Source organism: Scyliorhinus canicula, chromosome 11, assembly GCF_902713615.1.
Source record: "Scyliorhinus canicula chromosome 11, sScyCan1.1, whole genome shotgun sequence".
NCBI classification, from domain to species: Eukaryota; Metazoa; Chordata; class Chondrichthyes; order Carcharhiniformes; family Scyliorhinidae; genus Scyliorhinus; species Scyliorhinus canicula.
The window spans coordinates 67,576,122-67,588,935 of NC_052156.1; the positions used below are offsets into that span (position 1 = coordinate 67,576,122).

General features: G+C 49.9%; 1 protein-coding gene across 11 annotated transcripts in view; it reads right to left on the reverse strand.

Moving 5' to 3' along the window:
• chl1b (cell adhesion molecule L1-like b) overlaps positions 1–12,814 on the reverse strand; it is a 1,165,941-nt gene that overhangs the window by 290,786 nt on the left and 862,341 nt on the right. For all 11 annotated transcript variants that reach the window (XM_038810694.1, XM_038810698.1, XM_038810699.1 and 8 more), the window contains one exon: positions 4,732–4,954. In XM_038810694.1, coding sequence (XP_038666622.1) covers positions 4,732–4,954 — 223 coding nt within the window. The remainder of the gene's footprint in view (positions 1–4,731; positions 4,955–12,814) is intronic.

Below are 12,814 nucleotides of genomic sequence, written 5' to 3' on the forward strand. Positions count from 1 at the left end.
CCCTGCAATAACTAACTCTCTCCTCCCCCTCAACCCTGCAATATCCACTCTCCTCCCCCCTCAACCCTGCAATATCCAACATCTCCCCCTTCCCCCTCAACCCTGCAATATCCAACTATCTCCCCCTTCCCCCTCAACCCTGCAATATCCAACTCTAACCCTGCAATATCCAACTCTACCCCTTCCCCCTCAACCCTGCAACATCCAACTCTCTCCCCTTCCCCTCAACCCTGCAATATCCAACTCTCCCCCTTCCCCCTCAACCCTGCAATATCCAACTCCACCCCCCTTCCCCCTCAACCCTGCAATATCCAACTCTCTCCCCTTCCCCTCAACCCTGCAATATCCAACTCTCCCCCCTTCCCCCTCAACACTGCAATATCCAACTCTCTCCCCTTCCCCTCAACCCTGCAATATCCAATTCTCTCCCCTTCCAACTCAACCCTGCAATATCCAACTCTCTCCCCCCTCAACCCTGCAATATGCAACTCTCTCCCCTTACCCCTCAACCCTGCAATATCCAACTCTCTCCCCCCTCAACCCTGCAATATCCAACTCCTCTCCCCTTCCCCCTCAACCCTGCAATATCCAACTCCACCCACTTCCCCCTCAACCCTGCAATATCCAACTCTCCCCCCTTCCCCCTCAACCCTGCAATATCCAATTCTCTCCCCTTCCCCCTCAACCCTGCAATATCCACTCTCCCCCCCCTCAACCCTGCAATATCCAACTCTCTCCCCTTCCCCCTCAACCCTGCAATATCCAACTCTCCCTTCCCCCTCAACCCTGCAATATCCAACTCTCTCCCCTTCCCCCTCAACCCTGCAATATCCACCTCTCTCCCCTTCCCCCTCAAACCTGCAATATCCAACTCTCCCCCCCCTTCCCCCTCAACCCTGCAATATCCAACTCTCCCCCTTCCCCCTCAACCCTGCAATATCCAACTCTACCCCTTCCCCCTCAACCCTGCAACATCCAACTCTCTCCCCTTCCCCTCAACCCTGCAATATCCAACTCTCCCCCTTCCCCCTCAACCCTCCAAAATATCCAACTCCACCCCCCTTCCCCCTCAACCCTGCAATATCCAACTCTCCCCCCTTCCCCTCAACCCTGCAATATCCAACTCTCCCCCCCTTCCCCCTCAACACTGCAATATCCAACTCTCTCCCCTTCCCCCTCAACCCTGCAATATCCAACTCTCCCCCCTTCCCCCTCAACCCTGCAATATCCAACTCTCTCGCCCCTCAACCCTGCAATATCCAACTCTCCCCCCTTCCCCCTCAACCCGGCAATATCCAACTCTCCCCCCCCCTCAACCCGGCAATATCCAACTCTCCCCCTTCCCCCTCAACCCTGCAATATCCAACTCTCTCCCCCCTCAACCCTGCAATATCCAAATCTCTCCCCCCTCAAACCTGCAATATCCTACTCTCTCCCCCCTCAACCCTGCAATCTCCAACTCTCTCCCCCCTCAACCCTGCAATATCCAACTCTCCCCCTTCCCCCTCAACCCTGCAATATCCAACTCTCCCCCTTTCCCCCTCAACCTTGCAATATCCAACTCTCTCCCCCTCAACCCTGCAATATCCAACTCTCTCCCCCTCAACCCTGCAATATCCAACTCTCTCCCCTTCCCTCTCAACCCTGCAATATCCAACTCTCCCCCCCTTCCCCCTCAACCCTGCAATATCCAACTCTCCCCCCTTCCCCCTCAACCCTGCAATATCCAACTCTCTCCCCTTCCCCCTCAACCCTGCAATATCCTACTCTCTCCCCCCTCAACCCTGCAATATCCAACTCTCTGCCCCCTCAACCCTGCAATATCCAACTCTCCCCCTTCACCCTCAACCCTGCAATATCCAACTCTCCCCCCTCAACCCTGCAATATCCAACTCTCTCCCCTTCCCCCTCAACCCTGCAATATCCAACTCTCTCCCCCCTCAACCCTGCAATATCCAACTCTCTCCCCTTCCCCGTTAACCCTGCAATATCCAACTCTCTCCCCTTCCCCCTCAACCCTGCAATATCCAACTCTCCCCCCTTCCCCCTCAACCTTGCAATATCGAACTCTCTCCCCCCCCCAAACCCTGCAATATCCAACTCTCCCCCCTACCCCCTCAATCCTGCAATATCCAACTATCTCCCCCCCTCAACCCTGCAATATCCAACTCTCTCACCCCTCAACCCTGCAATATCTACCTCTTTTCCCCCCACTGTTCCCTGCAATATCCAACAGGTCTCTCCCCCCCTCAACTCTGCGATATCCAGCTCTCCCCATCCAGTCCCCTGCCCTCCCCGCCCCTGCCTGCTCAGTCCTGCGATATCCAACTCTCTCTTCCGAGCCTGGAGAGATCTGACTCTCTTGCTGTGGCTTTTTAGAAAAAGATTTGGCCATCATTTATTACCCATCCCAAAATCCTCTTGAGAAGCAGATGGATGCTTCCTTCTTGAAGGGCTGCAGCCCCTGTGATCTAGGTACACTCACAGTGCTGATAGGAAGAGAGTTCCAGGCGTTTGACCCAGCGACAGTGAAGGAACGGTGATATATTTCCAAATCAGTATGATGAATAGTTTGGAGGGGTATGTCCAGATGGTGGTGTTCCCATGTATGTGCTGCCCTTGAGTTTGAGCTCTAATGTAGGCAGCACGGTAGCATGGTGGTTGGCATAACTGCTTCACAGCTCCAGGGTCCCAGGTTTGATTCCCGGCTGGGTCACTGTCTGTCCGGAGTCTGCACGTCCTCCCCGTGTCTGCGTGGGTTTCCTCTGGGTGCTCCGGTTTCCTCCCACAGTCCAAAGATGTGCGGGTTAGGTGGATTGGCCATGCTAAATTGCCCGTAGTGTCCTAAAATGTAAGGTTAAGGGGGGTTGTTGGGTTACGGGTATAGGGTGGATACGTGGGTTTGAGTAGGGTGATCATTGCTCGGCACAACATCGAGGGCCGAAGGGCCTGTTCTGTGCTATACTGTTCTATGTTCTATATCCAACTCTCTCTGCCCAATCCTACAATATCCGACTCTCTCCCCACAAACGTGTGACATCCAAATCTCCCTGCCTTGTCCTGTGATGATGGACTCTCTTGTCTCAGCCCTGAAATTTCCAACCCTCTTCCTATAGCCCATATGTGACTCTTCCCCTCCCACCCTGTGACATCCGACTTTCTGGGGAGAGGGTGCTACAGTGGTATGTTGCTGATCTAGTAGTCCAGATGCTCAGGCTAAAGCTCTAGGTGCACAGTTCAAATCCTACCACAGCAGCTGGTGGAATTTGAGTTCAGTTAATAAATGTGGAAGAGAAAAGCCAGTCAAGAAACTATGATCAATTGTTGTTTAAAAACCCATCTGGGCCATAAATGTCCTTCAGGGAAGGAAATCTACCATCCTCACATAGGTCTCACCTCCATATGACTCCAGTTCCACAGCAATGTGGTTGACTCTTAACTGCCCTCTGAAAATAGCCCAGCAAGCCACTCAGTTCAAAGGCAAATAGGGATGGCCAACACATGCTGGCCTTGCTGGTGACACCCGCAATTCATGAAAGAATGAAGAAAAAAAAACTTTATCTCCCTCCATCCCTTCCCTGAAATTTCCAACTCTCTCACCTAGAATCCTGCAACATGCGCTCCGACACCCTGTGATATCCAGCTCTGCCAATCAATCTGTACTATCCCAGGATCTCCCCCTTCACCCTTCGGTATTCACCTTTTTACCCCATGCCCTATGATATCCAACTCCTCCATCTCCCTGCAATACCTGATTCTCCACCTTGAAAACTTGCCCCCCTGCCAGTCTCTCATCCCTCCCTTCTCCCCCGACCCATTCCCTTTCTGCCTGGTAGATATTATCGGGGCACTTATCTGAATTTCTGCACAGGAGGAGTGGAGTTCCAGATAGTAACATTGGGAGGGAGTTCCAGATGATAACACTGGGAAGGAGTTCCAGATTATAACACTGGGAAGGAATGTTGAAAGACAAGCGAAGCAATGTATGAGATTAATGCGTGGTTGGATGTTTTGCAGATATATGCACACTCATTAGTTTGTGGGTAACATAATATTTAAATACATTTTTATTGGTATTTTGTTTCAAAATTGGTATTTTGTCTGATAAGATGGAAGGCTGCCACCAATTAGTTATTTTTCAAATGTGGATGATAGTGGCAAGCCAATATATTTCGACCATCTCCGATTTCCCTGAGAATTAACCACAAAGTGTGGGAATGGAGCCACATACAAGACAGAATAGGTTGTCTTTTATGACGGACAACAATAAGCTGGTTGATTTTCTTACACCATTTGGCATTTCATGACATGTTATAGTGTTAGTCCACAAATTATCAGATTTATTAAATTCATTTCCACAACTTGCCTTTATGGGACTTGAACTCACAAAACCTGTCGATGAAGAATCCAGTACCATAACCACTGGAATGCTACATCCATTAAACAGTCAAACTTTTATCTTCAGAATTTCTTCAGGTGTGAAAAAGTCTGAAATGTCTGTACATTTTAATCGAACACTCAATGTAAAAGCAATTACCTTAACAATTATAATAATTACCTGAAGAATCTCCCCTTTCCTACAATTTGATGCATCTCTAATAATAGTCCTTTCCAAAATGAAATTCGCATGGATGGTAAAGAAACAGACATTCTAACAAAAGCTACATTTTTACAGCACTGCTGAGACATGCAATGACATCTCAAAGTATAATAAAAGTCAAAAATACTCACTATCCTCTCCTGAATATCCTGTTACTATCTTTGGATCAGGACCTGGTCCAATATCATTTAATACTTGCACCTTGATGTCAAAAGGTACAAATGTTGGAGTATTCATCACAAAAAGGTGATGCTTAGTGACTATTTGCTCATTCCAAGTTGTGTTAGAGCCTTGCTGTCTCCAGCTAACTTTGTATTTCAGTCCGGGTCCATTCCAGTCAATGGGTTTCAGTGGCTGCAAAATAGGTACAGAGAAAATTTTAGTGGCCTGCTGATCAATTATGAAAATGTTACACTGATGTAACTATGGCCCAATTCAGAGTGACACATGAGCAAAATACTGTGGCCCCTAGAAATCAGAAATAATAAAATAGAAAATGCTTGAAATACTCAGCACATCTCACAGCAACGGAGCCTACAAAATACAGGAAAGAGTATTTTATTAACAATGCAGAACATGTACTGGAAACCAAAAGCCAACATCGGAGACGCATTGTTAGAAATAACGGCATTCTGGAAAAATTAAAGACATTCTGGATTGCTAAAGCGTTAACAGGGAGATCCTGGAAATAGTTCAAAAATATGAGAGCTGAGATATTTCTAATTAAGACTAGTGCCAACTTCAACAGCATGAAACTGTGAACAAAAAGACTGGTGAAAGTACTATGATCCGAAAACTGATAAAATTAATAAGCTCGAAAAGTTCTTGAAAAACTATTGATACGATAAAGTATCTTCTTTATCACGATACAAGTTCTTGACAGAAGAATGAAGTAGGATACTTAATTGAAAATCTGTTCCTTGTTAAACTACTCCAGCGTTGTAACAATTCTATGATTCTAATCACAATTTGTAATAGCTGACCAGCCAAATTACATCACGGAGAAAAATCCACGTGATTTAATTATCATCCTGGTTCACCACCAAAAGTTCCTTTATTTAGAATGGTACTTCCTTTGTGACGATTAAGGTAGCTAAGAAAAAAAGCTAATGTTTAAGAATGCAAGTGAAAGGTTAAGAAATATTATTCTATTCAACTCAACAGGAATAGAATCCACAGCGAAAAATTTGGCAATGAAAAGAAAAATAACATGCAAGCAAGTGTTTTTGGCCACCAAGGAAAAGACAACTAATGTGGATGTAGGCCACAGATATCCTGAAAGCTTAAGCACCAACATGGCAAAGGAAAGCCTACTGCCCAATACTACAGCGGGCAACCTACAACAATGAATAATGTTAAATGTCTTATCACGTCATAGATAAACAGTCTCAATGTTGGAAATATACTAGTAACTTTAAATACAAACTATAAGCTCAATCATACTGCAATTCTAGATATTGTAATAAGTGCTGGGACTTTGCAATATGTCAAGTCTATGTTGATCTGAGTTCTATCAAATTAATAGCACATTGCCAATTATTTGATATAATCCTCAATTCATAATCGTGTAATGGCATTATCATTGATGGTAGTCGAAATTCTCCAGTTTTTGAAATCCACTGTTCTCGCTGGCCAGCACCCCCCCCCCCCCCCCCCCCCCCCCCACCCCTCCCGCCCGCAAGTGGGTTTCCCAGCGTAACGAGTTGGCAACAATGGGAAATCCCATTGACAAATGGTGGGATATAAAATCCCACCGCCAGCGAACGGCGTGCCGCTGAGAAAGCTATGGCTGGCGAACCAGAGAATTTGGCTCATTGTTAAGGAGCTTTAGTCTGACGTCATCTTTATTGAATCCATCAAGTGGAAGTTAATTACACTTTGTTCATTGATTTACTATTATTCTTGCAGGAGTGATTATTTTACTATCATCCTTGCGTGAGTGATTTGGTTTTTGGCAACCATTAGCATAATTTGCATCAGTTATATGTGAGCATCAATAAGTGAGCTAATTTTGGCAGTTTATGAACAATTATGGGACCGGTGCGTTCAGTTGGCTAGACGGCTAGCATGTAGATCAGATTAGCACCAACAGCATGAATTCAATTCCTGTTTCGCCTGAGGTAGACTTGGGAGCTACCTCACCGCCCTACCCTAAGAATGAAAGACAATTGCAAACCATCACTGACAAAATTAATTACCAAGAAAATGGCTCAGTATAATAACAATAAAGGGAGACCGGCGAGTTCATAAGGATACGTTTATTCAGCTTTACAGCGACACAAACGTAGGGCTCGGTTATACATTCTCGGGTCCTTACTCCTTTCTCTCGGCGACTGCAGAAGATGACCTATTATACAAATGCTGGTTGATTCCCGGTCCAATCAGGGTAAGTGGACAATCATCCCCAGCTGGATGAACCTCGTACATATCACATGCAGGTTATTACTTACCTCCCCCCACAGCCCCCCACCCAAAGTCCAAAAAAACATTGAAAAGTGACCCCAGAGGGGGGAGAACACTAATATAATCAATAGCGGACAAAACCAGTGCACAACCACAACGGCCAAATGACAACAAAAAGATACAAAGCGTTCTGGACCACAGGAAGAGCCACCAAGCAGGATGGGGTTGGGGTGGGGCGGGGTTGGGGGGAGATGGGAGTTGGACCCACTGGCGAACGCCTCACCAAGCATTATGTCTGCATTATATAAACTTTTGGATGTAGTTACTAACGGCCAAGCCTGGGGACGATGCATATTTTGGCGTCCGACTAATCGACCCAAGGTCTTACCAGCATAGCGTAACTTCCAGCCACAGAGGGAACAGTGGGTAGGGACAGACAATGCCCAGCTCCACACCCTGTACACCCTTAACGCCTGCCACAGCATCAGCTTACAAAAGGAGGGTGGATTTCCACATCTACCAAAAACGCTCAGGGAGTTGCCCCAAAGTTTTGCACCACTTTAGTATAGTTTAAGTATAACATAAATAAAACCGAGCCCCGTGCAGAATGTCATAAGACAAGCGTTCACAGGCGGAATGCCAGTTAACTCAACATAAACTGAGTCAGACGCACGCATATCAACCCAACAGAGTCTCCAGGCTCAAATCTTGCAGCTGTGCAGCAACCGTCAGCACCTATGTAGAACATTGCTGTCGGACAGCCCGCTTTTCCAGCAGTCACAGAACAGTCTCTGGAAACCAACACTGTACTGACAACCTGGACGACAGCCCAAGAGGCCGCCATCAGGAACCACAGCCTGGCGCTCACCTTTTGTCGCAACACATGGTCCAGAAAAGGCATCTCAGCAACAAAGTACCTCAGTCCACACAGCGGTAAAAGTTTTTTTACAAGGATTGGCTGACAGCTCCAATCCCATCCTCATCACTACTGTAGTATTGACAAGAGGAATCCAGCAAGTTCACAAGGAAATATTTATTAACCATTACAGGGGCACATACATAGGGCCCGGTTACACATTACCGGGTCCTTACTCCTATTTCCCGGCTTCTAAAGAAGACAATCTATTACACAAATTCTAGATAATTCCCAGTCCAATCAAGACAAGGGAACACTCATCCCCAGTTGGATGAACCTCAGGCATGTCACATGCAGGTCATTACACTCAGGATGAAGTATCAGTTGGCAATGAGCTAAGGATCTGCCTTCAGGCAAAACATGAATGGACGAATAAATGAGTATACAACTTTGTTCAGTTATTTACCTCCACGGTTTTAGAAAAAGGATCCATCAAGCCAGGTTTCACTCTGGGATCTGTCTTGTCTAATCGTAACATCAGTTGGGATCATAACAATTCCCTGTGTGTGAATGGTGAGGACAGATATTGGCCATCATTAACGTGGAACTTCAGAGCCTGATAGAAAACGTGGGGGGTTAGGGTATGGAGGATGGGACTTTATCATGAAAACGATTGTATGGGTTGTGCTGGATGGGGAGTGGTGTGGGGTATGGTTCTGGAGAATGGCATGGGCAGGGCCTCCAGGACAATTGGATGGTCCACCTGGGGTGGCAAGGGATGGGGCCATAGATGTGAGGCCACCTTGTAGGACAGCTTACAGTGACTCATCACCACTCACAATCTCCATAACCGCTCCCCAAGGATGTATGGCTCCGTGAGATGGAATGGCCAGCACACATGCAGGGAGCACCCGGGCGTACAGTGAAATATGATCCTCATGGCTGGAGTCAGAATTTGTGAAAAGATGAAAAGCGCCAGAGCTCATCTCGCAGCGAGTCGGCATCATTCTCCATCCCATTGACAAGACCTGCTGATACTGCCAATCCAGCACCAACACCCTGTGATGGTGCTGGTAGGATCCTTGAAGGGGAAAGAGGAGCTGGGGTAGTGGGATGGTGTGAAGGGAGGAGAGACAGGAGGATGTATGCGGTTACGGGGAAGGGGGTACCACTTGGAAGGGTTGTGGTGGGTATGGAGGGGTGGGGTAGGGTGGCAGGGTGCTGGTGGTCAGGCCTCAGCATAAAATTCGGGAGGTGATTACATTCTTCCACGTGCAGCAGCCCTGGAGCACACATTGGGCCGCCTGCCATTCCAGCCCGGCCTCCATGGCCTGGTCTTCCTGGTTCCATCCTCCTCAATAGAAGAGGTCTGTCGTTCTTTCTGCTGTTTCTGTATGCCCCCCCCCCCCACTCCCCTCTGCTACGCGATGTTATGCAGGACACAGCAGGTCACCACCATGTTGGAGACTCCCCGAGGGCTGGCTTGGAGAGCCCCACTGGAGCAGACAAGGCACTCGAACCATATCTTAAGGACGCCACTGCACCACTCAATGACGCTCCTGGGCGGCGTTGCAGCGGTTCAGTGGCCTCGGTCAGTGGCCTCCGGACAGGTGTCACTAGCCACAACCTCAGCAGGTAATCCTTGAAGCCCAACAGCCAACCCCTTACCCAAGGGTCGCCTTAAAGGTGGCGGGAACCAACGAGTGCACCAAAATGTATGAATCATGGGTGCTGCCCAAGTATCAGGTGCAGACGTGAATTATGTGCATCTGGTGGTCACACACCAACTGCACATTCAGTGAGTGGAAACCCTTCCTATTTATGAAGGGAACCTAATGATGGGCCGGTGCCCATAGGGGGACACGTGCCCTGTCTAACACCCCTTGGACCAGGGGCATGTCAGCGATGGTGGTGAATCCCACTGCCCCGGCATTCTGGCAGGCTTGGTCCAGACTGAAGGTGATATATTCCGCAGCCCGGGCAAATGGGAAATCTGTGACAGCGCGGATGCACCTGTGAATGGATGTCTAAGATATTCCAGCCAGAACCCTCCTCAGCGCCTGGAAAGACCCCGAGGCAAAGACGTTCACACCGACCATCAACTTGACGTCCACTGGGAGTGAGTGTCCTCCTCCATAACCCCGCAGTTGCAGGTGCTCCATCATCTGGCACAGATGGCGCATAGTTTCCCTGGTTAGCCAGAGTCTTCACCAGCACACAGTCCAGTAGGTCCTCGGATGACAGTTGCGAATGGTACAGATGTTGCTTGCTGCGGTATCTCCCTCGCACATCTTCCTACTCAGCATGTTCGACGGCTGTGCCTCCAGCCTGAATGGCTGACTCCTGCTCTCCTAGGGCAGGCTCCTCCTGTGCAGCATCCTCCCAGAAGAAGCCCTGTGCCTTCATCCTCCATGAGCCCGCAACAACAGCTACAGCCACGTGGGTGGCTAGCCTTCCGGATTGAACTCCGAAATTCATTCTTTGCAGTTGGGGGGGGGGGGGGGGGGGGGGGGGGGGGGGGGGAGGGGAGTGAAGACAAGTTAGCAAGATGAGCACCACCTTGCCCATGTAGTTCCAACAGGCGAGATGGTGACCCTGAGGTGCCCATTCAGCTTCACTCTCCACCCCTCAAGCATTCCCTCCAATATGTTGCCTTCCACACTGCACCCAATAGTAAGAGTCACCGGGCCTGTGATGTGGGGTGCCTCTGTCCTCACCAACATCTGTCGCAACCAATGGCCAAAATGGCCTCTGCATCCTCTGTTGTCTCGCTGGGGGGTCTACAATGTATGTCCTCATTGGGTGGGCCGTGTGTTAACTGGTCAGCAGGGTTGCACCTGGTTGTGTGGTGGAGAGGATCATGGTGTGCCACCAATGCCACCATACTTAGGGGCTTGTGTGTGGAAAGGTCCGACAGATGAGGGTGAGGCAGGGAAGTATACATCTGCTGGAAGCGTGGCTGCAGTGTGATGTGGATAATGGGTGTGACATTCAGATTGTAACAACCTGACCAGGGAAGGGCTAGATGGGAGAAGGGGCGCAGTATGAAGGCAGGACTTGGAGACAGCTGGTGGTCCTGCAGAGTCGGCCAGCTGATAGAGTCACTGGTGAGGCCTCTGCACAGAGAGGGGCAGCATGCCAGGGAGGGTGCAAAGGCCATGCTGCATGTGTCCTTTGTTTGGGATGAGCTCTGCAATTCCCTTGCTCCCCCTGCAGTGGGGCTGCACTTCTGATGGATGCACTAAGGACCTGGTGTGCCACTCTTGAGCTTGGTCATGCCCATCTCTTGACTAGTCAGCTGCGGTTTGAGGGTTTCCAGAGTTATGGCCTGGATGGGCTCCCCAATGACCGGAGGCGTTGTGAACATTAACAGGACACAGTTAGCAGTCAACAGAGTGAGCAGCCAGGGGCCTGTGACTTGTGCCAAATGGGTGCATTTAAAACAGTATTGCAGCAATGCCGGTATGTGCCAGACCACCCCGATCCCGAGGGGGACATCCCAATTCTACACAGCTGTCAGCAAGTCACACCCTGCTACTTCTCCCGGCCCTGGCAGCCATACAGCCAGGTCCAATCTGCTAATGCGATGCAAATGTATTATTTTTTTCCCAATTAAGGGGCAATTTAGTGTGGCCAATTCACCTACCCTGCAGATCTTTGGGTTGTGGGGGTGAGGCAGATGCAAACACAGGGATAATGTGCAAACTTCACATGGGCAGTGACCCGGGGCCAGGATTGAACCCAGGTCCTCAGCGCCGTGAGGCAGCAGTGCTAACCACTGCGCCACCATGTTGCCCTGATGCAAATGTATTTAAATGCCGGTTTTGAATGCCACTGCTGACTGGGACTGCGGTGCACGCCGTCACCACCAGAGAGGGAGCGGAGCATGGCTTCTGGTTCAGCGCTGGGCAAAGACATCAATTTCGGCCAGAAGCTCAATTCTCCACCCGATCGCTGCTCACGTTTCTGGGATTGAGGGGAGGAGATTCCAGGCTTATGTCTGTTCATTGCATATTTATGTTCAACATGAAGAAAACGATTAAAATACTGTAATCTCATGTTTCCACAAAACGGGTTTGTTCACCGATTAAGCTAACTGCAATAAAATGTTTCCATTTAGCTGCACTGCATTAAAAGTTGGCTACATCAGCTAATATTTCTTCAATGTGGAAAAGTCATTTTGTGTTCACAAAATATGTCTGGTTTTAACATACAGAGGGCGGAATTCTCCGCCAGGCCCGACGGCGTCGTAAAACCCGGAGAGGTTCACGACGGCGTCGGAGGCCGCTCCTGGCCCCCTATTCTCCCCCCGCCGGGGGGGCTAGGAGGGCCGTACCGTGAATCTTGGCCGTGGGGCCTTGCCGCTGGCGTCAAGCCCCGGCGCGCCGAGAATGACATGGCCGACGCGCCTAATGACGTCAGCCGCGCATGCGCGGGTTGGCCGGCTCCAACCCGCGCATGCGCGGTTGCCGTCTTTCCCTCCGCTGCCACGCAAGACGTGGCGGCTTGATCTTGCGGGGCGGCTGAGGGGAAAGAGTGCGTCCCATTGAGATGCTGGCCCAACGATCGGTGGGCACTGATCGCGGGCCAGTCCCCTCCCGAGCACGGTCGTGGTGCTCACTCCCCTCTCCGCCCCCCACAGGCCCCAAACGAGCATCTGGCGCCATGTTCACGACGGCAGCGACCAGGTGTGGTTGCCGCCGTCGGGAACGGCAGGCCGCTCGGCCCATCCGGGTCGGAGAATCGCGGGCCGCCATGAAAAACGGCAGTTCTCATGGTTACTCCTACCGCCATTCTCCGAGTGGCGTGTCGCAAAACGCGACACGCCATTTTGGGGGGACGATGGGAGAATCGTGGGAGGTGCCAGAGCGGCCCTCCCGTGATTCTCCCACCCGGCGTGGGGGTGGAGAATCGTGCCCAGAGGCTTTCCAATGCTGCTGTAACTGACAGGTTTG